Here is a 23,481-nt window from a genome sequence, read left to right on the forward strand (position 1 = left end):
GTGTGATCAAAGAGAAATCATCAAACCAAAGATCTCTGTATTGAGAACATCCCTGAAAATGCTGTGATTATGTATTTTACCCTAGTTTTCTGAGGGAACAAAGCTTAGGTTATTGCACTGTCTGCCTGTCCATCAGTCTCAAAAAAACCACCAACCAGTAAAGGGGCAAAAAACTGAAGTGGGAAATACCTGCATACTTTGTGGAAACTGCTGGCACATTTAAGAACCATGGGATTATTGCAGCTTGGAGCAACTTTCAGAGGTCACTGAGTCCAGCCCTTGCTCAGAGAAAGACTGGGGTTATTCGGAGCCATTTGCCACTGGAAAGAAAAGCCATAAAAGACTGAGGTTATTGCAGGATATTGAGTGTTACAAAATGTAGAAAATACATTTACAGGGCATGAAACTCCATCCATCCCACTACTTGTGGAACAAGTTGCTATAGCTAAATCCATACACTGCAGTCAAAGAAATAACCTCGTTTTCCCAGGTCATTTTGAACCTTTAACAGAGTTTTATGGCTTTTGCCTGTTGGCCTCCTGTCTCATGTGCTGCAGGAGGATTGTGATTGTTTCTTTCCCCACACTCAGCTTGAAGGTGTTTGCAAGAGCCACTGATCACCTGCTTCAGCTGCAAAGTCTCTGGTTTGCCATTCTGTTGATCTAGAGCACCTGGGACAATGGATATGATTCTTTGGGTCCCTAAATAAAGGTTCCTTTCACTCTCTCCAGGCACAATGCAAGCCAGGCAGCAGAGGCAGTGGGACAAAGCATTAGAACAATGGAATGGGGGGCTTCTGGCCACCATGAGATAATTCAAACTACTTTTATCACTGTGGCAGCAACTGTCTGATTGTGATGTGTCTGATGTGAGATGGAGGAGAAAAACTATGAGTGGCCAGAAGAGGCTGCCTGACTGGGGCACACTCAGTGGCATGAGTGTGTCAGTGCCTGCTGGCACAGAGGCATGTCTGCATTAATGGATATTCATCCACAAACATAGCAGAATAAGCTGCACAAGCAGCAACCCCAGTTCTGCTGGTTTAGTGCATCTGTATTAAGGGTGTGTGCTGCTGTAATTGCCCTCCTGTCATTAAATGGCTATACATCTTCTTAATTATAGACACAGCCACCTGCACACTCATGGAGCACCATCCGTGGTGCTGGAGTGAGCTCTGCACTGGCCAGGAGAGGCCATCTCCAGGCTGGAGCAGGGCAGCAAATGGAGCCAAGTGGGAAGCAAGGTTTCCTGCAGTAGGGAGGAAACAACAGGCTGGCAGAAACACTCCTGGTCTGCCTGATTCTGCCACGGGCACAGGATGGGCTGAGCACCCTCCTCCTTTCCTCCAGTTTTGTGCAGTTCCCTCCCACAGTTTCCCAAGCCGTGGCCATCAGGCCCTGCTGAGGATGGGGGTACCTCAGAGCAGGACAGGATGAACCTCTCTGGCTCTGCCACAGTCAGGATCTTTCCTGGAGGGCAGAGGAACAGGGAGACACGGGGCTCTCTCTGGGTCCTGAACACTCAGCCTGGTGCACAGACACGGCTTGTGAGTGTTTTAAAAATAAACAGCCCAACTTGGGTTTATTTTTACATTTCAGGGAGCCTGGGGAGCAGGTCAGCCTCGCAAAACAAAGCCCATCTCTTCAATGGCATTTTAAAGACACTAGCACCTCCAACTCCATCTCATTAGGATGAGTAATGGGGAGGGAATGTGGAGAGGCTGCAGCCAGCCCCAGCCCTCCTAACCTGGGCACACACAGGGGATGGAGAATCCCCTTTGCCTGCTGTCCCATGCCTGGATGGAGGACATGAGATGAAATCCCCTTTGCCTGCTGCCCCATGGTCTGGATGGGGGAGATGAGATGAAATCCCCTTTGCCTGCTGCCCCATGCCTGGATGGGGGAGATGAGATGAAATCCCCTTTGCCTGCTGCCCCATGCCTGGATGGGGGAGATGAGATGAAATCCCCTTTACCTGCTGCCCCATGGTCTGGATGGGGGAGATGAAATCCCATGCTCAGGTGCAGCTTCACCAGATGGCTCAGTGCTCTGCAGGGCACATGGCCAAGAGGGACAGTGATGGGAAACAGGATAGAGGCCAAACTTTAGAGAAGATTCTGTTACAGGTATAAGGAATTGAAGGAAAGAGTGAAAAATCGAGGACAAGAAGGAAATGAATGGATACCTAGACTCTAATCACAATGTTCCTGCTAATAGTTATTTAGGTTTTTTAAGTATCACTAACCCATGTCAGAGATTTACCCAACTTTCCTGCACAAGGAATTTGCCATCAGAACTAAAGTGGACAGGAGTCACTGCGGGATGTGCTGTGCAGTGCAGAAACAGATTTGTAAGAAAACAGGAGGCATTTCTGGATCAGCTGGATGAGTGATTTGGAATCAGCGCTGGAATGGAGGCAGTGTGAAGTGCTGGCAGCAGTGACATGGTCAGGTGGTTGTACAGAGGTGACCATCCTTTCCTTCAAAGGACAGAGCCTTTGTGTCCTGTGCTGGAGAGCAGAAAATTTCAGGAGGGAGTGCTAAAGGCTCAGGAACACTCAGCGGACATATTATTCATGTATTTAGGATAAAGTCTTAGCATATGTTGAGATATGGACTTTACCTTAGGCTCTACAGTTAATAAGATTTCTATTTCCTGCTTAGAAACAATCAAATCACACTGCTACAATCACTGGCTGATGAGGTATAAAATGACTTTTTAATTATTTCATAAATGCATTCAACATTACTATGTACTCAAAATTTATTCCCTCTTAAATATAAATACTCGAATCAATTCTTCATAGAATTTTACTATTTTTGCACAATATAAATGACACATTTTCATATGTCTTGTCAAAACATCTCAAGGCACTTTAGACCTTATTGTAGTTGGACTCTCAAAAGATAAAGTTGACTTGAATTAGGAATATACAGTCAAGTGCTGGATTTTGATATTTTGCCTTCACAAACTGATGATGCATTGTTCCCACACGCAGCTAATGACAGGAAAATTCCTTTCTCTCTCTTCAATACTACATTTTACACTTTTCCACAGTAAAGGATTTGTACAGATGAATTTGCACAATTTTTACTCCCCTAAAACAGTAGGACTTTTGGAACATTATTTCAACAATTTTGCAAAATTATCTACCTTAGAATGAACAGAAGCTCAGAGAAGTTTTTGCATACAAAATAATGTTTTTAAGGCTCATGTTAACATCAGCCTGCAGTTAATTTTAGGGACTCATTCTCACGCTTGCCACAAGCCCAGTGTCCATGGCTGAAAAATCAGATAATAACCTGTAGCCACCTTCCTGTTGTGACATACTGGTTCATCCTGTATTGGGGATCACTTGGAAGGGAGGATGGAGGGATGAGTTTAAACCTGTGTGTGATTTAGGAGACTGGAATGGAAGTTGTTAGGAAAGAGTAATTGTTCTGGGAGGTAATTATAGGGAAAGCCTGGCAGTGGGGAATTCAAAGTTTAGGACATGAGGAGACTAAAGATTCGTGCATCAATCTCTGTCTGAACATCTGTCCTAATCTCCCTCTTTAGCTGACACACTGTAAACCCAGATTTGGCAGATTTGTCATGTTTTTTGCCTGGGTCAGTATCAACAAATAACTTCCAGATCTGTAATTCATATTCCTTTAAAAAGCTTTTGAAAATTCAGAGGAACAGGGAAAGTCAGAATGAACTTTTTGAGAAGCAAACTATCAAATTAAGTGCTTGTAAAACCTGACCTTCCCACTACTATCCTCATCTTCGTTTATTTTTTCCATTTTCTAGACCTAGAATTTACTTCTTAAGGCAGGGTTTCACACACCATAGTTGGAAATTATTTTCCTCCCCTGCCCACCCCTCTAGACTCCTGTGCTTCTGAGAAGCCAGACGTGTTGAATTTTCCCCTCAGATTGGTTTTGCTTTGCTCATTTTATAAAGTAGAAAACCAAATAATTTTTTAAAATTCATTTATCTACTTGTAGGCAGACCAGCACTGTCTGCTTAGGTACATTTCCAGTCCCTTCAGGAAGCCAAATTTTGCATGTTCTGTGTCCTTCCCTTTGGAGCCTGTCCTGCTGCCTGTTTCTCAGGATGCTGAAGTAAACACTGGACTGTTTAATGGAACTCTGCACAGCCTTCCAACTACACCTTCATCCTGAAATGAAGTTGCTTCCTTCATTGCTCTAACCGCAGCCGGGACCGAGCAGATATTATTGATTCACCCGCACTCCTGCCTTCTCCATCCATCCTGAGAAAACAGACAGGTCTCTCCCTGGGAGCCACTACATCCTCCGGCAAGGCTCATGATAAAACAGCGGCATGCAGGTCTTGTTCACAGCAGATTTTTCCCTTCCCACACACGACACAAACCCGTCCTTCACCCGCCGGCCCATGCCGCACAAGCAGTGAGTGCCCGCCGGGGACGGGACGGGCCCACCCCGGCCCAGAGCCCCCTGCCCGGCCAGCCCCGGCCGCAGCCCGGCGTGGGGCAGGGTCCGCCATGAGCCCCGCACAGCCACACACCCGCGGGCCCGGGCGCAAGAGGCAACCGAGCCCACGGGCCCCGCCGGAGCCCCGCGGTCCCGCGCGAGCCGGCCGGTGTCGGTGCGCGGCCGTGCGGGGCTCCCTCCGCTCCCCGCCCGGGCCCGCACGGCGAGCACGGGGCGCGGCCCCCGCCAGCCAGAGCCGGGGCGAGCAGCGGGGTCTCGGCCCGCCGCAGCGGCAGCTCAGGGCCCGCCGGGCAGCGCAGAGCGGCGGCCGCAGCGTTCCCCGCGCAGGTGGCAGCGGCGGCCCTGCGGAGAGGCCGCGGCGGCAGCGGCGCCCGGCCCCTGTCTCCGCCCCTCCGGCCTCCTGGGGCGGTGGCGGCGGCCGCGGCGCTTTCCCCTCCCTCTCTCGCTCGCTCCCTCCCTCCCCGGCTGCGGGCTGTTCCCCCTCATGCGGATGTGACATTTCACGGCGTTACCGCAGCCGCCATTTTGAGGCACAGAGCGCTGGCGGCGGCGGAGCGGCAGCAGCGCGCCGGGGCTCGGGCGACGGGGGCGGCCCGCGGGCCGGGAGCGGCGAGCCGGGCGTCGGCCAGCGGCGGTGCCGGGGCGCCGGGGGGGGCGGGAGGGCACGGCAGGGGCCCCGCGGCGCCTCCCCGACTTCGCAGCGCCGCGGACACCTCGCCGGGGGAAGGGGAAGCGCCGGGCGCCGCCGGGCCCTGACTCCGGGTCTCCCGTCCCCCCCTCTCGGTCCCCTCCCCTCCGGCCCTCGGGGAAGCCGCCGCCCCCGGCCGGACCCTCCTCCCAGCCCCTTTTCCCCGACCGGGTGCCGCCGCCGAGATTGGGCGAATAGCGAGTAAATACGTGCGCGTCTCGCTGCCTCCGCCGGCGCCCCGCTCCCTACTCGCCGGAGCCCCGCCGCAGCCCCCCGAGCCGGGCGCCCAGTCCCGGCCGCTGCCGAGGCCCCGCCGCTCCTCCGCCCCTTCCCCTCCCGACACAGGCCCGCAGCCCCCCGCGGGAAAGGCCCAGCCCGCCGCCGCCACCGAGCCCCAGCCCCTGCCCGACATGAACCACCATCAGCAGCAGCAGCAGCACCAGAAGCCCGGGGAGCAGCAGCTGAGCGAGCCCGAGGACATGGAGATGGAAGGTAAAGCCGGCCAGGGCCCGCGCCCTCAACTCCGCCGAGAGTTTCCCCCTCGCCCCTCTGCCCCGCTCCCGGGGCTCCCCCAGCGCCGCGTCCCCTCGGGGCTCCTGGGCCGCTCTCCGCGGTAAACACGCTCTGCCCGGGCCGCTCCTGCTGGCCCCGGCAGCTCCGGGGCGCGGGGAGCGCTGCTCGGCGGGGCTGCGGGGGGACGCCGGGCAAAGTTGCGGTGCGGGGCCGGGGGGGAGACGGCCCGGGGGGCTCCGCAGGAATTCGCACCGCGGCAGGGGGAGGCCGCGGGGGAAGCGCCGCTACAAAAGGAGCCCCGCGCCCCCGGACCCTCGGAGCCTCCCGCCGGGCGTGGGGCGAGCCGGGGGGGGCACGGGGGTCCGGGCAAAGTAGTTGCCGTGATTCCGGGGCAGGGTTTTGCCTGGGGCGGGCCGAGGGGACGCGGCTGTCGCGGGGCTCCCCGGCGGGGCGGGCGGGGGGCTGCAGCCCTGCCCTGCCCGGCCGCTCATTGTATGCAGGCAGCTACGCTGCTCGCCATTTTTAATTAACCCTCCTCCGAGGGTTATTTACAGAACCCGCTGCCGGCCGGGCCTGCGCGGGGCGGCGGGCAGCGCTGGCCATGTGTAGCGCCTGCACAGCCCGCGGCCCGCATCCTGCACCGTCATGCAGTTGCGCTGGTTCCATAAAGGAGGCACTACGTTTGCATGTTCCCTACCCCCGTCCGGTGTAGTCTCCAGTGGTGCCTTTAGCGGGGCCTTTTTTTTTTATTTTTTTCTTTCTCTTTTTTGCGTTGTGGTGTTGTTTTTGCACGCCCTCCCCTGCTCTGAACAACACCTTCCATCTGAATTCAGCGCTGTAACATTATTTCGGGCAAACGTACGGCGGGGTTTCGTTCCCAAATGAAGGACGGCCACAGTGAGCTAGCTACTCGTACCGATTGACTTGGAGGTCAAAATCACCAACTCCCTAAATATTCGTTTAGAACGCCTGGCTGTGAAGATGACAATTCTCATTCAGCCTGACATAAATACCCACTAGCATAAGATATTTTTCTGAAAACGGGACAATCGACTTGGCACGTGTACCTTTCTGCTAAATAATAACCACTGAAATTGAGAGGAGTGAAGGTGCTTCAGTGGAAGTTTGTCACAGTGACTGTGAGATTACATTTCAATTTTAGAAGGTCATTACATAAACCTGGCTTTCTAAAATCTAGCTATTTCATAAAATAATGGCTAGAACTTATTTACTATCTAAGTTACTCTTCAGTTCTGTTTTAGTAAAATCTCCAAAGTGATGTTTCTATACAATGGGACAAATAAGTAAAAGGAGTTGATTTGAAATATACCTCCTATTTGTATACATACAAGTATTAGTGCCTTGTGGGTTACAGTTTCCAGCAGATTGTTTGACAGTCATTAGTAATCTGCATTTTCTCAGTGTCCTTTTAAGTCCTTTAGAATATTGACTGTATTTACTGTGTTTATTTTGAATTTTGCGGGCTGGATGCTCTGCCATTCTGGGCTCACTGTGACATGCTGGACATTTTTATGCAGTTTAAGGGTGTCCTGAACTTCTCTGGATTGCACCCCCTCTGCCACTGGGAATACAGGAGTCCAAAATACATGCAGAAATCACTGATGATTGTGAAAATCATGCTGAGGACCATTGGAGGAAAGAGTCTCTGCACATGTCAGCATAGTGACACTAAGAATACATCATTGTCTCAGAAATCTATTTGTACTCTATTAGAACACACACAGCTGATTCCAGCTGATATGACAAACTTGGTAATTTTTGAGACTTTACAGAACTGTCCATTTATGTAAAAACAAAACCAGAAAAGTTTAGCCTGTGGAGGTTTTTTCCCATACTTGATTTTTCTTAGAGAAACATGTTAATTTTACTGGACTGCAGAGATCAGCTTATTGCTAACTTTTATTAAAAGTTGACATCATGGGTATATATTAATTTAATGTGTAAAACAATGTTTGTCATCTTAATATATGGGTGTTAGTGTTTTCTTTAGAGATGTTTTCAAGCAGTGAGGAAAATGCTTAATAACATGTAGTTAGCTTAATTTTAACATGCACAGAGCAGTATTGGATGCCATTCTTCAGTGAGTGATCACATTAGATTTAGGAGGCATGTGAAGAATGCACAGTGGAAAATTGTGCATCTTGATTTGAAATTACTTGAAGGTTTGCTCAGTCTGTGTACAGCTACACTAGATGAACAATTTTTAAAGAGTGAAATAACAATTTTAGATGCAGTAATCGAAGTGTGGAATTCAACTCTTCAGGGTTGAATCAGATATGGTATTTTGAGTGTTTGCTCTCATGTCACTATTTTTTCCTCTCCCCTTTCCCTTATGACTAATTTACTCTTCCTTGATGACCTTATGGACACTGTGTAAGTGAAAGTACTTCTGGACAGGGCTTTTGGACTTCACAAGGGATGAAGACATTCTCTTTAGAAAGGAAACTTAATCTCTGCATGAGGGAGGAAAGCAGCAGTGCCAGCCACGGTAAGGGCAGGAACACAGTGAGCAGCACCAGGGGATGGCTGCAGCCTCACCTGCAGTGCTGTGTGTCACCTGTCACCCCAGTGCATTTAGTACTGCTACCCGTGGGTGTCAGTAATCAGCTTTAGCCTTACTGGGGCTTGGCAGCAGTGCTGTGTGGACAGAGAAACTTTAAATTTCAGGGCTCAGTAGGGGTTGTGTCCCTCTAGCTGAAGGCAGCTGAGGGGACACTTGGAGAGCACAGTGTTTGCTGCTTCTGGCTGTCCCCTCAGGTGACACAGCAGCAGTTGGGCTACTGAACCTCCCTGGGACTATCACAAACAGAAAGTGGGGGTTCAGATGCAGTTCAGGTTGTTAATTGGGTTCACCTTGCAGTCCCATTTAGTGCTGTGTGAGTGTGGTGAGGGCATTGGGGCAGGAAGGAACAAGAAGGGCAGCTTCAGGTGGCACAGATGGTAACAGTTACCTGGCCAAATTCTGTCACTGCTCCTGCATTCTGTGTGCACCCCTCATTTATTCCCTGCTGCACAAGAACATGTGATTGTGGCTGCCTTGGCTGCCTTTGGGCCCAGGCAGAGTGGGAGTGTGCACATGAGCCGTTGGTGCCTGGGTGTTAGATAAATTAACAGTTTGGGGTGCTGATTAGTAAATTATCCTGTGGAAATTTTGAAGAGTTTATTTGTATGCTAAATAAATTTAGTGGAAGAAATAAATAATAGTTTTTCTGTACTGTAAGTAGGGTGTGTAGTTTGCTTTATCATGCAAAGAATTAGGGCTCTGGCGTTGCTAGTGAGTTGCTCTATAAAGTGTAATTGAATCCAAGTCTGATACTTTATATATGCTTCCTCTGTAACATCTTTTCACAAATGCCTGAGCTTCAAAGAACTCTGCTTAATACAAATCTACAGTTACATGTTGCATAGAGTTCTTTCATGAAAAGTCACATTTGCAGCTTAATAACTGTAAGTTTCCCTTGTTTATATTTTGAATCTGGTTTTTTTGTAGGTTCAGCCTCTGCCCATAGTTCCATAGGTACGTGTGTTTCTCATTAGGGATGTTTCTTTCCTGAAGTAGCCAGTGCAGGCTTAGCTACACAGTGTCACAGGCAGGGAACGTGCAGTGACTGGTAGTTCAGCCTGTGTACTTGTGTTCTGTCCTTGTGTCAGCTCTGCAGCCTCTCAGGCAATGCCATCTTTTAAGTTTTCCCTTAGTTTGGGCAATTAAAATTGAGACTTGAATTGCAGGTGAAATGATACAACATTTGTACAAAAAAAAAACCCAGGAAAAACCCAATGTGTCTGTGTGTATGTGAAAATTTTAAAATCACACTATTTTGCTGTTTCCATGCAGCTGAAAGTTTGTGCTCCTTGCTCATTCCTGTTTTGCTCATTACTGACAGAATTTGCTAGATTTCAGACCCACTGTGGAATACTGGTCTCAAATACTTGACTTATTTTTGCCTGACTTCTGAATGCTTGCTTCCCTCTCATATTTTGTCCTCATTGGTATTCTCAATTCCTGGCAATTTAATATCATTTGCATATATAATACTGTGTTCACTTCTTTTTCTTCTTGCTTCTATGCCCTCCTCCTGAAGACTTGTATCCCTCTTTTTCCCTGTGTTCCTTTGCTGTGTTCTATGTTGCCTTTAGCCAGGTGGTGATAAAATGAGGCTGTGTGTTTGAGAGGAGAAAATGCAGACTAATTTCATTGTACAGCTGTAGGTATCTGCTTGTTTATGTGTTCTTCCTGCCCCTTCCCCTCTCCAGCATTTTCCATGAAAGAGATTATGGTCAAGCAAGGAAGTATAAAAATGCTGATGCAGTGGACAATGAGCAAAATTAGGTTAATTCTGGGGTTATACCTAGAGGAGAGAACCAGGCCTGGGCTCTTATTGCAATAATGATCGTGTTTGGTAGCTCTGGAAACAGCTTGCTTGGCCTTGGGAGAAGATGTGCATTGGATCATTCTCAAGTAGCCACTTCATGCCAAGCAGGAGAACAGCCTTGGTGGCTTCTGAAGAGTGCAGGCTATGTCTGGAGTTCCTTCTGTGCATCCTCCAGAAATCTCCAGTGTGGATTCTCAGTAAGTTGTCAGATTTAGTAAACTCTCTGGGAAGAAGTGGGAATAGTGGAATAGTGGAAAATGTGTGCAAGCTGCAGAGGGAAGTGCAGATCCCACACTCCCCAGGATGAGCTGTGTATCTCAGGCTTCCTCACAGCACTCCAGTTGTTCGTGCTGCTGACTGAATTCCTGCTCCCTGTTGTTCCTGGGGAGTTCAACAAAGTAAAGTAGCAAGCTGTCAAGTTGTGTGAGGAGGAGCAATAAGAGCCCAAACTACTTTAAAAAAGCAGGTGAAGATAGTTGTTTAAAAGTACCTGAATCAGTTTCATTGCTGCAAAGTAATTTATCACAAGAAAATCTAAACAGTGCATCCAGCCTGTAGCAGTTAAACCAGTTCAGCCAGTACATCTTGCATGACATCATCTGATATTTGGGGTAAGGGTGAAAATGAACTGGTTTAAAGCTTGTGAAGCATTCAATTCTTCTTGAATGATAATAAATTTTAAATAGGGCATTGTTTGCTTTAGTTTGGGCTTTGAGGTGCCTCAGATCAGTTGTTTAAGTTTGACTTTGTATCTTGGGGCTGTAGGGCTTAGGGCTGTTGATTGTGGAGGAGTAAAAGACTGGGTGGCTTCCAATACAAGTTATTTGTAATCCATAGCAAGTATGCTTTTTCCCCTGAAATATATATGTGTATTAATATATTCAAAATCTGCTACTCACTGATTTGACACTACCAGCAACAAGGTTAACAGTTATTAAAAAGTGTTCTGAAAGGAGAAGGGGGGCTGGAGATGGGCTATCTTATTTGTCAGGTTATTAAATATATAGTGTTGTTTTCTGAAACATTTCCATTGGTCACTCTAATGTATTTTGCTGCAGTGGTGATAGCATTTTAATTTCATATAGTAGCAAAAAGAGTGAAAGTGCACCTAATCAGTGGCAATGGCTGTAGCACAATCCGTGCATATTGTTGCTGGCTTAGACTGCATTATTTTAACATTTCTTCTAATCCATGTATTTTTCATCTTGCCTTGCTGATCGTAGTAAAACTATTTCTATAAGTTTAGAAACATGGAATAGGGTTTGTATGGCTTGCCAGCAAAATATAGAATGGTCAGCTTGAAAATAGTGTCTTATTTTGACTTTGATTTGCCTAGATTCTCTAGAAGGCTGAGATTTTCTCCACTAGAAATAAATTAGGTTTTTGGAAATTAGTAGATAGATTTTGAAAATACTGTGTTGACTATTTCTAGTTTGGGGAAGACAGTGTTACTCTTACTGTAGTGTCTAAGAATCTTGGGGATTCTCTTCAGAACTTAAAAATACATTTGAAAACTGTTTAATATTAGACTTGATATAATCTAGAATATCACAATTTGATTGCCCAATGTAACAGCATGGGCATATTTGTTAGGCAAAATGTGTTAAGAATATCGAGATTAATGATAAATTTTGAGAAAATTTAAATTCCATGCTGTAATCAATACAGCATAGCTCAGTTAGTGTTTTTAGTTGCTGTTTGGCAGCTGTTTGAAACATTACCAAAAGAAGTCATTCCTGACCCATATAATAGTGAAGATTTAAACAAAACCATCATGCTCTGTAGCATCAAATGTCTTAGGAGAACAGGATGTTCACTGTCTGCAAACCTGAGTTCTCCCTGACTGCAGCTGTAAAGTGAGCTCCAGAGTGATGCCACTCAGAGAAAGTGTGCCAGGAGCATCCTACTTAACTTGGGGAAGGAAAAGCACAGCTCCCTCAGCCTGTTCCTGCACATGTGCTGGTGAGTGGGTCTAGACAGTCTTCCAGGTGTCCTGAACACCATCAGCTCCTCTGCAGCAGAACCAGCCCCTCAGCTGGCACTCCAGAGCACAGTGCAAGCCAGAGGAGGATGATGTGGATGGTGAGCTGGGATGTCGTATGAGGAGAAAGTTCAAAATAGGTTTATTTTTTTAGCAGTACTGCAGTATTTGGAAGCCTAGGAGAGGTGATGAGTTTTTTTAATACAGTCACATCTCTTTGATATGAAACATAAAATTGCTGGGAAACAGAACTTGCAGCTTTATATGTTGTGTGTTAAGTAGTTTAATGCATTCCAGTAGAATTTGATTTAAATGCAGAAATCTGTGAAAATTATTAAGGTCATTTTTCATAATTTCCCTTTTCCCAGTGTAAATAGTGAAGGATGTGTAGGAGTATCATTGGTGTTCACTGAGCTCTAATCTTGATCATCTGCTGATTTCACAAGGTGCAATGTAAGGATGTTTTTAAGAATAATGCATCTCCAGCTGTGCATGTGTGCTTTGGTAAAGGTCTAAGGACAGTTCTGGTTTAGGGTTCTAATTGTGATGTTACCCTAATACAACAATTGGATTAATTTCTACCATGGTTAAAAAAGGAATGGTTCTGTATTCCCACAACAGAGATTTTCCTCCCTTTGCATTTCAGTGAGTTTTCTGATACTCCTGATATTGTTCAACAGAACTTTGGTAGAGATTTTGATAAAGTGTGAGAGCACATTACAACTTGGTGATGGTTTTAAACTCCAAATACAACTTTGGATGTTAATTTTCTTTCTGATAAATAGATCTGACATTAGTGGTGTAAACTGGTTTCATAAAATGCCTAAACAGTGAATTAAAAATGTACAGATGCTACATTTCTCTTTAGTAGATAAGGTAATAAATGATATTATTTATTTTAATATATAACATTTAAGAAGGGAAAAATTACATTTTTAAGTAGAGAAACAGACTTCTCTATATACAACCAACACATTGTGGGAGGAAGCCACCCTGTCCAGCCCCTGGGGCAGCTGTGCCACCCCCTCTTGTTGCTCCTGTGTGCAGCTGAGCCTTCGTCCCTCAGCAGAGGAGGAGGAGGATTCTGGGGAGGTGCTTTGAACTTGCCCATGTTCTGCAGTTCTCCCACTGTGCTGGACATGCTTGTGGCAATGGCAGAGGCTGGTTTATAGCAATGTTGTATTCCAGTGTGCAGGTATTGGGGTGTAAAGGTGGCCACCTGTGCCTGGGATCTGTGTTTCTGTTCATTGCTGTTCTGCCCATCACCTGTGACAAGGGACCATTGTGGATGTGGTCCTGCCAGGCTGCCTCAGCCCCCTGGATGACTGTGCCCTTCAGCAGTATGCTGGTTTTGCACAATAACCTGTTGCATTTTTTAGTCTTGACAGTCTGTGATTGCTGGAAAAGAATGAAGAGATTAAGAGCTGTTTGGGGAGTGAACATTTATTTTTATTATTTTTTTCCTTCTCCTCCCATCTAAAAATGCGTATTGTCTTAGTCAAGGTGGAATTCTGAATCCCGGTACAGGGCCATGGTGATTTCTGCATCATCTTTGTTATTTTTCAAGACCAGAGATCACTTCATTTGGTGGTGGGGCAGAACTTGGATTCTCCCTTCCTGCTCCCAAATCCAGACAATTCTCCTGATGCAGCTGCCTCTTTGCAGCTCAGTAGTTGTGAAATATGTCTCAGAAGTGTCACCAGATATTTCTGGTAACTGCAGTGGGGTAACAATTTTTAGGCACAAGTTTTCCTTCAGAGAGTATCTTAATTCTTCAGTTAGATAAATGATTAATTTGCTTTTGTTACAGATGGAGCTGACTGGACTCTCACATGCTGCTGTGTGGGGATACAGGCTTCAGGTCCTGAGACAGTGTGAGGTGTACTTGTTGTAAAAGGAAATTTGCTTAAGCAGAGTCTGTGTGAACCTTTTATTGTTCATTAAATCAAGCTAAGGATTAGTTAGATTTCTTTCTCCCTTGGGAATAGCAAGGAACTGACCTCTTCTAGAGAATTTTTCACCTGGTTAAGTGTTAGTTGCTTAATAATATTAAGGGGTGAACCTAATTCTAGAGAACATGAGAAACTTTTAGAAGTTGAGCACAGAGATAACTGAAATGTGTCTGTATGTGATATTAATGTAATAGTGGATCACAAGGCACATGCAAAACCCTCCCTGCTAATAGCAATTAGAGTAGTGGTGTTTCAGTTTTCATCTGCTTTCCTCTCCTCATTCTTCCTGTGTGGCTTTCACCTCCTCTATTTCAGTCTGACTGCTTCAAATACTTCTTGCACTCTGCATCAAAAAACCAGTGCCCTTGAAAACTAATTGTAATATTGTAATAACACTTTGTAGTATTTCTGTCATGCCACAAAGGTAACCATAAGATTAGGTGTTGAGTTTTTTTCTTTTTTTTTTCTCCTTCTTCCTGGAAGTGTCCTTATGGCTGAGGAATTAAAAATAAGCAACAGTAAAATCGACCCTAAATCTGCCAGAACTAAAAACTGACTAATAATTTCTTTAAAAGTAGTTAGTTCTGAAAGTTTGACGACAGAATTTTATAATAATTGGTTTTTTCCTTCAAATATACTGCTTCAGTTCCATATTGATTTTAAAGTATTTCCTTATCCTCAGCAGATTTGTCTTGTTTTTTCAACTTACTTTGTTCATCAGGCTCATGCATTGACCTCATACCTGTGCCCCGGAGTGTATTACCCAAAGCTGGAGAGAGGATGGTGTGGGAAGGATGTGGTCCTGACTGGAAAGGATTCTTGTGGCTTCCCTCTGAAGGAGGGAAAGCTCTGCAGCTCCTTTGCTTATCAGCACAGCTCTGCTGGGGAAACCCTCTTGGTTTTGATAATAGCACAGATTAATGGGAGAGTAATTAGAAAGTTGCACGAGAATGGATCTGGTTGTGCCTGTGTCAGTGCCCTGTTGGTGAGCCACGGCTGCTGTGGCCCCTGTGCTGGGCTGAGATCAGGACTCAGAGCCAGGGGCTCGTCAGTCCCTGCAGCTGAGCAGGAGCTGAGCTGCCTCTGGGGCAGGCTGGGCTGTGCCACTGCAGAAAGGTGTGTGCAACGCTCAGCATCTCTCTTCAGGCTTTTCCACTTGGGATAAAAACACTGCAGCTGTATTGGTCAGTGACCTCTCTTGCTGGATTAGGAAAACATTCAAATTAATTCTAAAATACCTTTGAGCATCCTGCAGTTAGAATGAACTGAGTGCAGTGAGAGCCCGTGCCTCAAGTGGTTCTCCTCAGGATGTTTATCTGTTTGTTGTCTTTCAGATCATACATACCCCAGCAGTGTTTGTGTAAATCTGTATTTCAACTAATAATTAAGATGAATAAAAATTTAGATACTTTATGCCACCTTTGAAGAACAAAACTGAGGTCAGTTCCAAGAATAGAATGTGATTGCTTGAAGTAAAGCTTACTCAAGATCTGAACATGAGCCATGGGAGCCTTACTTATCCAAATGTATCAACACTTGCTTTTGCTGCTGAAGTTGTACCAGTAGCACTGAATTCAACACAAACTGCATCTTGAAGGCCCATTTTGTTCAATATTATTATTATTATTATTATTATTGTCACCTGGCTTTTATTTAAATCAGTCCAGCAGCAGCCCACTTAGCAGCTGTGTGTGCTTGACCTCTGTGGGGCCAGAGGCATCAAACATCTCCCCCATCCAAGGAGTCTCTTGGCTGCTGCACTGTCAGTGGCTGTGCAGCAGTCCAGCTGAGAGTAATGCCTGCAAGAAAGAGGAGCTTAACCCAGAATTGAGCACAAGCTGCACAGAAGGTCCTTGATTTGGGATGGGCACCAGACTTCATGGTATCAGATGGCTTTTACATGCTGCTGAGAGCCAGGGGAGGAGTTGTGGCTAATTCACTTCAACGTTGCTACAGAGTAGAGGTTGTCTCCTAGAGCAGGGTTTTTGACTCTGTGCTTCCCTTTTGCCTCCTTGCTCATAAGGAGATGAATGAAGATATCTGAATTTAAAATAACTTCCTTATTTTGTGTTTATTTTTAACCTAGCTCAATTCACTGGTCTGTGTTATTGTTTGGCCCCACAGACACGTGGGTCAGGACAAGAAAAATCTTATGCTGTTAACGGCTTCTAGAATTTGTTTTTAAAACATACCCAAGACCCTTTACTGGGCACCTGGGCCTGTCTCCCCCAGGAAATGCATTGCAGGGCTGTAGCAAAGTTCCAAAGGTATAAAATCCAAGTGTTCAGAGCTCTTGGTGCACACACATGGTTTTACTATTATAAAAATTGAATGTTGTTCAGATGCAAACCACTTCTGGGGATGAAGCTGTTCCTATTACAGGTCTGCTTCTTCAGGTCTTCATTTCTTTTACTTACTTTTTTCTTTTCCTCCCACAAGGCTATTCCTTGTCACTTAATATAGTTTCTTGCATTTTCCAGCTTGGAGATACATCTGAAGGGTCTTCAGTTTTTTCACCTGTATAAAGTGGGTTACTATTTTCTGATTCAAGTACACATTAAAAAGTCAAACAGTTACCCAATTAATATTATAAATTTAAATAATAATTTAAATTAAATAATGATCTAAATGTATTTGTGAGGGTTTCAGTCTCCTGTCCAAGTTGTCTTTTTGTGTGGGATGAAAATTTCCAGCTTGCATTCAGACCTGGAGTTGGTGTTTATTGCAGTTGTTTGATCAGCCAAGGTTTCTGGCCAGTGTAATGGTACTAATTTAAACAGGAGACACTGATTTCTGGAAGATGGTTGGATAATAAAGGTTTTTACAGGTGTGCTAGAAGCAGAGAGTTTCAGAGTTAACCTGCTTCCTGATCTGGAAAGTTTGCAGAAGAAGATGCGTGAAATTTCTGTCGTTTTGAATTCAGCTGAAAGTGTGCCTATTGCTATTAGCATCACATTCACAGGTTAGACCTAAGAAGGTAAAAATGGCTTAGAACTGATGAGCTTAATGCTAGACAGGGTCTAGTTAGCATGGCTGGAGCAAAATGTTGGCAGAGATTACCTGGGCTAATGCTGATTTTTGATCTCTCATTTTTAATATACCTTGAAATGCACATTAACCACCTCTGAGGCATAGTTTATTAAATCAAAGGATGGGTGTACAGTAGAAGTATTCAAGATTTTGGCAGCACACACTTTTGTAAATAGATATTTGTGTTTTCTGAAGTAAGAAATTTTAAAGTAAGTGGAGTTGTTGAGCAATTATCGTTGATTTCTACCCTAAATATGGACTGTTGCCTTCTGTGAGAAGCTAGTTAAACCCTTGGTGTTGTAAGCCCAGTGCTGGTAGTGGGTTGGTTTCTGCATCATGCTCAGAAATTTGGGGGGGTTGTTAATTTGGTAACTCACTGCTGCAGTGGGGATGCACTGCAGCCCATAGCAGTGCTGTTCTGACAGCACTCCCTTCCCGGGGAGCCATGTCCCAGCTGGGCACGTGTTGGGGTGACAGGACACTGCTCTGTGCCCCTGTGCTTCCCTGGGGAGGGGCACCAAAGGTACAGGAAGGGGCTGCCTTGGCAGGAGGAGCTTTGGAAAGGTGTAACTGTTTCCAAAAGTAAAGCTGTGCCCACCTGCTGCTCCAGCTCAGGGGGGCACCTGGAGGAGGGGCAGCTGGGAAGAGGTGCCTTGTTCATGGCTGCAGCCTGGGCTGGCTGCTCCTTGGGCAGAGCAGAGGAGAGGCTGCAGGGATTCCTGCTCCTCCTTCCTGAGAAAGAAGATGGTGTGTGTTAGCTGCCTGCCAGGCAGGGAGTGCTGCCAGCACTCAGCTCACATGGAGTTTGCAGTGGTATATGTTCACTTCAGAAGTTCAGCTTATATTCATAAGATAGCTGAAGATAGCTGTGTTCTTGGCTGTGTTGAGTGGCCTTGAATTTTCTGGGAGCTGGAATGCTTTCCTCACCACAGTGTTTTTCTTTCCCATGTTGATTCACTCACCAAGATCTGTAACTGTAAGTCCTGTAGTGGTTAAATGTATGCAGCTGCCTCCTTGATCTGCAGGAAATTTCTACTGTCTCTGTAATCTTCAGCAGTAGCAAAACCTATTTTAAGATCCTGTGTTAATGGGAGTCCAGCACCTGAATATACCTGAATAATTTGATTTATGGCCTCCCCAGATTGCTTAATCACTTTGTGTTGTAAGATTTGGGAGAAAATACGAATTGCTGTAGACATGCCACTTGTAGTGGTGAGAAATACCTTCTCCTTTCCACAGACTTCTACCAGCTCTTTGAGATGATGATAAATACAAGGATTGGAGTTAAGTTGTGGGAGCTATTTTGAAGTGCATGTTACCATTTTAAAGAGTTGATGGAGCCCCAGTGAGATAGCAGGAGCCAGCAGTGGCAGGAACAGCTCCTGTGTGCACATCATGTACCTGCCATCCCTTTGCATCATGTACCTGCTGAGGTTTTCACTCATCTTCTCTGTATTTCTGAACAAAACTCAAAAACTGAAAACCCTTAATGCCCTAGAACTCCTGCTTTCCTTTCTGTTTCCCCCTGAGGATAAAGCATCATGAAGGTTATGGACCTGTGTAAGCACAGAGTCTGATTGTTGGATATTGAGAAACTTTTGCTGGCACTTGGATTGCTGATCCTGTTCAAGCTCTGGCCAGATCAAGTACATTAGCATATGAAATAAAATGTAGGGTCATTTCTTTGATCTCAGATAAAGTATTTATGTAAATCAAGTATTACAATAATAGTGCCAGTTATACTAAAATAATCCTAAATTCTATAAATAATGCCAATACTGCTGTTTCTGATTTAGTCCTCACTTACAGAACAGAAAGTGTGAAAGCTGTATCTTGTTGAGCCAATCTGATTGCATAGTTGTTAAAAATGATAACAAAAATCTCATGGACACTCTGCAAGTCCAGCAAACATTTTCTAAAACAAAAACAAACCATAATTGTCCCTGGAAGAGCAGTTGTAACATGCAGTTAATGCAGTGCTGTTGTGTAGCAGGAGTTTGTCACTCCGTGCTGGTTCTTACCCTCAGCTGCAGAGGGATGCCAGGATTTTGTTGGGGTCCTTGGGACCAGTGTCTGAGTTTGTCTGCATGTGTGCAAATGATGCATTTATTGGTAGATACAGAATAATCTTTCCTCTTCCCCAGTAGCTGGAGCTCAGCATTCAAGTGGGAGTTCCCTGTACAGCTGAGCAGGGTGAGTTCAGAGCTGTGCCTGAGAAGGAAGCTTGCAGGGATTGGGGGTGTGCTCAGACTTCAGGGGTGCTGGGTTGTGTTAAGGCAGGGAATAAGCACTATTGGCATTGAAATCCTTACATTTGTAGCCTTTTTGTTTGCTTGAGAAATTCATGGAGTTGATTGCTAATAGGATTTGCAGAAAATAATGAAAATACTCTTCCCCCCCGCCCCAGTTATAAACCCCTCTTTGGCTGTGAACACTTGCATGTGTTAGGTATGATGGCAATAGCAAAAGTTAAAACCAGATGCCTCTAAGTTAATTGCAAGGTGTTTCTCTTTGTTCTGGGGTCATTTATTCTGTCAGCACTTTGAAGTAAATATTTTAATTTTCAAAGAAGAGAGAGTGGCATTTGCAGTGTTTTGAACACTGAAGGAGCACCTTTTTATCTTGCATTGTGCAGCCCAGCAGCAGTGGATGTGGCATTTTCCTGTGTGTGCAGCCTGGTGCTGGGGTGCGTTGCCTCTCTCCTGCAATTCAGCTGCAAGTGCCTTAAATCCCAGGGCCCTGCCTTGAGGAGGGCAGGATGGGGAGATCCTACAGCTTGATACAAGTTTTCTGATAAAATCCCAGAGATCTGTAGCATCCCACAGATGATCATCTAGATGTTTAGTGAAATATCTATTACCCAGATTGTCAAAGTAAGCTAGAGATGTACTCACCTTGTTCCCTTCTCTGCGTTTCTTTTTGGTCTTGTGGGGTTTCTTTGATCTTAAAGCTTGTTGAAAATGCATCAATAATAAAACATCCACAGGGACATTAAAATACCTGAGCATGGCCATATGAATGAACAGTGTATGTTTATTTTAACATTTTTATAGTCAAAGGATGCAATGGTGGGGAGAAGGTACCTCTGCTAGGTAAAAATCCAGACAATTGTGTTGTGTCTGATGGGGTTTGTGCACAAGCTCAAACAGGTAAGGACTCTCCTGTTACATGTGCACAGATAAATTTCCTGTTGTGTAGCTTAGCTGTTTGAAGTGTGCCAGTGTTGTGTTACCACCCAGATAAACACAGCACTGCCACTTGTAGCCACCTGGCTTCTGTAGGGAAAATAACTGAATATTCTTTGAAAAGGTTGGTTGGGTTCTTTTGCTGGTCTGAGAGCTGAGTCCCAGAGAGCAGCTTCTCCTCCCTGATAACCTCCAGCAAAATAACCACTAAAGTAACCATTCTCTTTTCAGTCCCTGTCTATTTTATCTTCTCCTATTTTAAAATTGTCTTTTATATCTCTTCTTATTCTTTATTGCAAAGGCACAGTGTGTCTCTTCCTTTCTTTCAGAGAAGTTTCCCCCTCCGGAAGGGATAACAGTTGCAGTTAAATTATTACTGTCTCAGTAATTCTTAAATCCTGCTCTAATTCTGATTTTGACCAGTAACATCTGGAGCTTATTTGAGGTTTGGGTCAGACCTGACTCTAATGGCATTTAAATTGGGGCTCTCTGCTTCAGTTCAGTTAGTTTATTGAATAAAAAAAATTAGTCACTTTTCAGTGGAAAAACTTGCAAATAATGCACATTAATTGCAGATTTTTTTTTTTTTTTTTGGTATGAAATTCTATTTCTTCAGCAAGATCTCTTAAATCAAGTCCTCTCTGCTTCTGAAAGAAGGAACATCCTTATGGCTTCTTAATTGAATGTTTTTGGTGAAAAAGGTCTGGAGCTAAGGAAGTGCCAGGAATTACATACGAGGCAGTTTGTGGTGTACCTCTGTGTTTGGGTTTATTTTTCTCTTCTCCCCTGTGATCCACTGCCATGCACTATCCCATGCTCACACCCCTTCAAGGGAAACTGTTCAGTTTTAAAGTCATGGAAAAGTAGTCCAGAAAAAAGAGGGGCAGTGAGGATCCAGTACTGGGGAGGACTGACCAAAACAATCTGCTTTTGTATGCTCCAAAGATACTCTCTCTCCAAATAGTGAGAGCATTTGTGGGGCCAGTCGTAGCAGGAAATGTGAATGGAGCAGAAGTGTGAGGAGTGAGGGTTTCCATCCCAGCTGTGTGTGAGGTTGTAGTGGCTGATGATGACACAGACCACAAAACACTGCATTATTAAGGGAGAAAAATACAGGGTGTGGTGTACACTTGAGGGACTTTGTGTTGTCCTGAGACACAGGAAGAATCATCCATCATCAGTAGAATAAGGAATTTGAGATACAGTTCAGTTCAGTGATGGTGTTTATACCAGCTTCTAGCCAGAGGCAAAGCAGGAAGGCAGCAATTAATTTTGGAAGTCCTCAAAGTTTGCTTCAGATGAGGGACACCAGCAGTGGAGTGAAAATAGAAGTATTTGGGAAGATTTGCCAGGAAGAATAGAGTATTGAGATCGGGAGTGTGTTTCTGGAAACAAAGCATAAGAAAGATGTAATTCACTGAGTGACACGCAGTAGCCAACTGTCCTAAAATGTGTTTTCAAGTCTGTTTTGTTGCCTTTATGTTCTAAGAATAGTTGACCAGAAAGCTATTGAAATACTGTCTGAGGATTTGGCTCAGGAAACAAAAACTAAATGTAATATGTAGTAAGAAAGTAAATATGCAACAAACATGTGAGCAGTGAAATACAATTTCCTCTTCAGAATATATTTCTGATGAAAAATGTGCTAATTATAATTGCTGCCACATGTGAAGTAACTCGGTTTTCCAAAGAAAAAGGAGAAGAATTTTGACCAACTTGTTTTGTCTCCCTTTACAAGGGAAAACTAATTTGGATGATTATTTGGGATGATGACACATCAGGACATTACTGTGAGCACTGAAATATCCAAGAGCCACACCATACACAATAAACTCCATCAGAAGCATCATTATCCCTCCACTCCTGCCATTTAGTTGCTCTTTAAAATGAAATTAAAATAAATTTACATAGGTGTGAGGCCTTCCTTCTTGAAGGCACCTCTCAAATTTCGGTTTCTGAAATAGTTGTTTGCATAAACCATGTCGTTTTGAAGTTTGCAGCTGCAGATGTTACTGTATGAGGTACAGGGTTCAAGAAGCTCTGTCTGTGATGAGGTTCTAAAAGATTGCTGGTTTAGAGGTGTCCCAGTGTATATCAGTAGGTTTTTCTTTTTTCTTGTTTGTATTACCAGTTGCTCAGGTTTGGAGATGTGAATTTGGCTGTTCACAGCTCATGTGCCTGTGGAGTGCACAGCAGTTTCTTTGCCTCGTGGATTTCAGTGTGTTTGTGTTAGGATTTGGAAAAGCAAGTTAGCCTCAAAATCTGTGTATGGCTGGGTCTGTGTGCTGTTTTCTCTAGAATACAGAGTGTAACTTCATTCCTGATTGTGATTGCTTAACTAATAGGCCTGGGGAAGCAGGGACTTGGTTCCAGGTCCCATGGCAGCCTGTTTGGCACCAGAACAGCTGGTTGGCTATTTAACACTGAATAGTTAAACAGGAAAAGCTTTCTCAGTCACTTAAAAGTTTCCTTTTGTTTTCAGTAAGAAAAGAATGCGACTTAAAATTGCTGACAAAGAAAAAGTGATAAAATTGTCAGTGGAGTGCTTAACTGAGGATTATAAAGTTCCTGTTCTGCATTCTTTTAAGAATTCCATGGTAAATAGTGGAGACTGACACCCGAGATTCCATAGAAAACAGTTTTTCAGCTGTGTTATTTGTTTGAAGAAAGTTGTTCTCCATGTAGGCAGTATTAAATAATTAACACTGTTTAGTGCTAATTTTGGTGTCTGCTAACATTTGGATGTTTTCAGTACAGTAACTTTCATCTTCAAAGCAGTGAAGTGAAGCTGATCTTCAGAACATTTTACAACAATAATCAGCTCTTTCTTAGAGCCTAAGTAATAATTTTCTTCCATTAACACTTGGGGGTAGAAAGGTTTCTGTCAGAATGGAAAGGGAAACTAAAGGTTAAATCTTAGTTAAAACGAATGCTGTAGAAAGTGTGAACTGCTTTGGGATTTAATGGCTCTGTGTTAGAGACTGAGGAAAACTCTTGAATCAGTGCTCTGTTAAGGCTTCTAAAATTGTTTTAATGATTGCTAGTGTTCATGCTACAAAGTAGAAGAAAGCAGCCACCTGGCAGATAATTCAGTAGATTAAGGCTGGCCAGAAGTTTAATAGTTGAGGTTTCTTGGGAGTGTCTAGACCCCAAAAATCTTCATGGAGACTCCAGTCAAAATGGGGACACAGATGGAGGGAAGGGGATTTCCAGATGGGAGCAGGATGGGGTAAACCACCCCACAGTCTCTGCTCCCTGGGGCACCAGCCCTGAGCCCTTTTT

The 23,481-nt window shown here is 44.8% G+C and overlaps 1 protein-coding gene across 1 annotated transcript in view; it reads left to right on the top strand.

Annotated features, from left to right (window-relative positions):
- The first annotated feature begins 5,158 nt into the window (after positions 1–5,158).
- USP7 (ubiquitin specific peptidase 7) overlaps positions 5,159–23,481 on the top strand; it is a 69,068-nt gene continuing 50,745 nt past the window's right edge. Inside the window, exon 1 of the mRNA XM_058035316.1 lies at positions 5,159–5,636. Coding sequence (XP_057891299.1) covers positions 5,555–5,636 — 82 coding nt within the window. The 5' untranslated portion in view covers positions 5,159–5,554. The remainder of the gene's footprint in view (positions 5,637–23,481) is intronic.

Source organism: Melospiza georgiana, chromosome 16, assembly GCF_028018845.1.
Source record: "Melospiza georgiana isolate bMelGeo1 chromosome 16, bMelGeo1.pri, whole genome shotgun sequence".
NCBI lineage: Eukaryota > Metazoa > Chordata > Aves > Passeriformes > Passerellidae > Melospiza > Melospiza georgiana.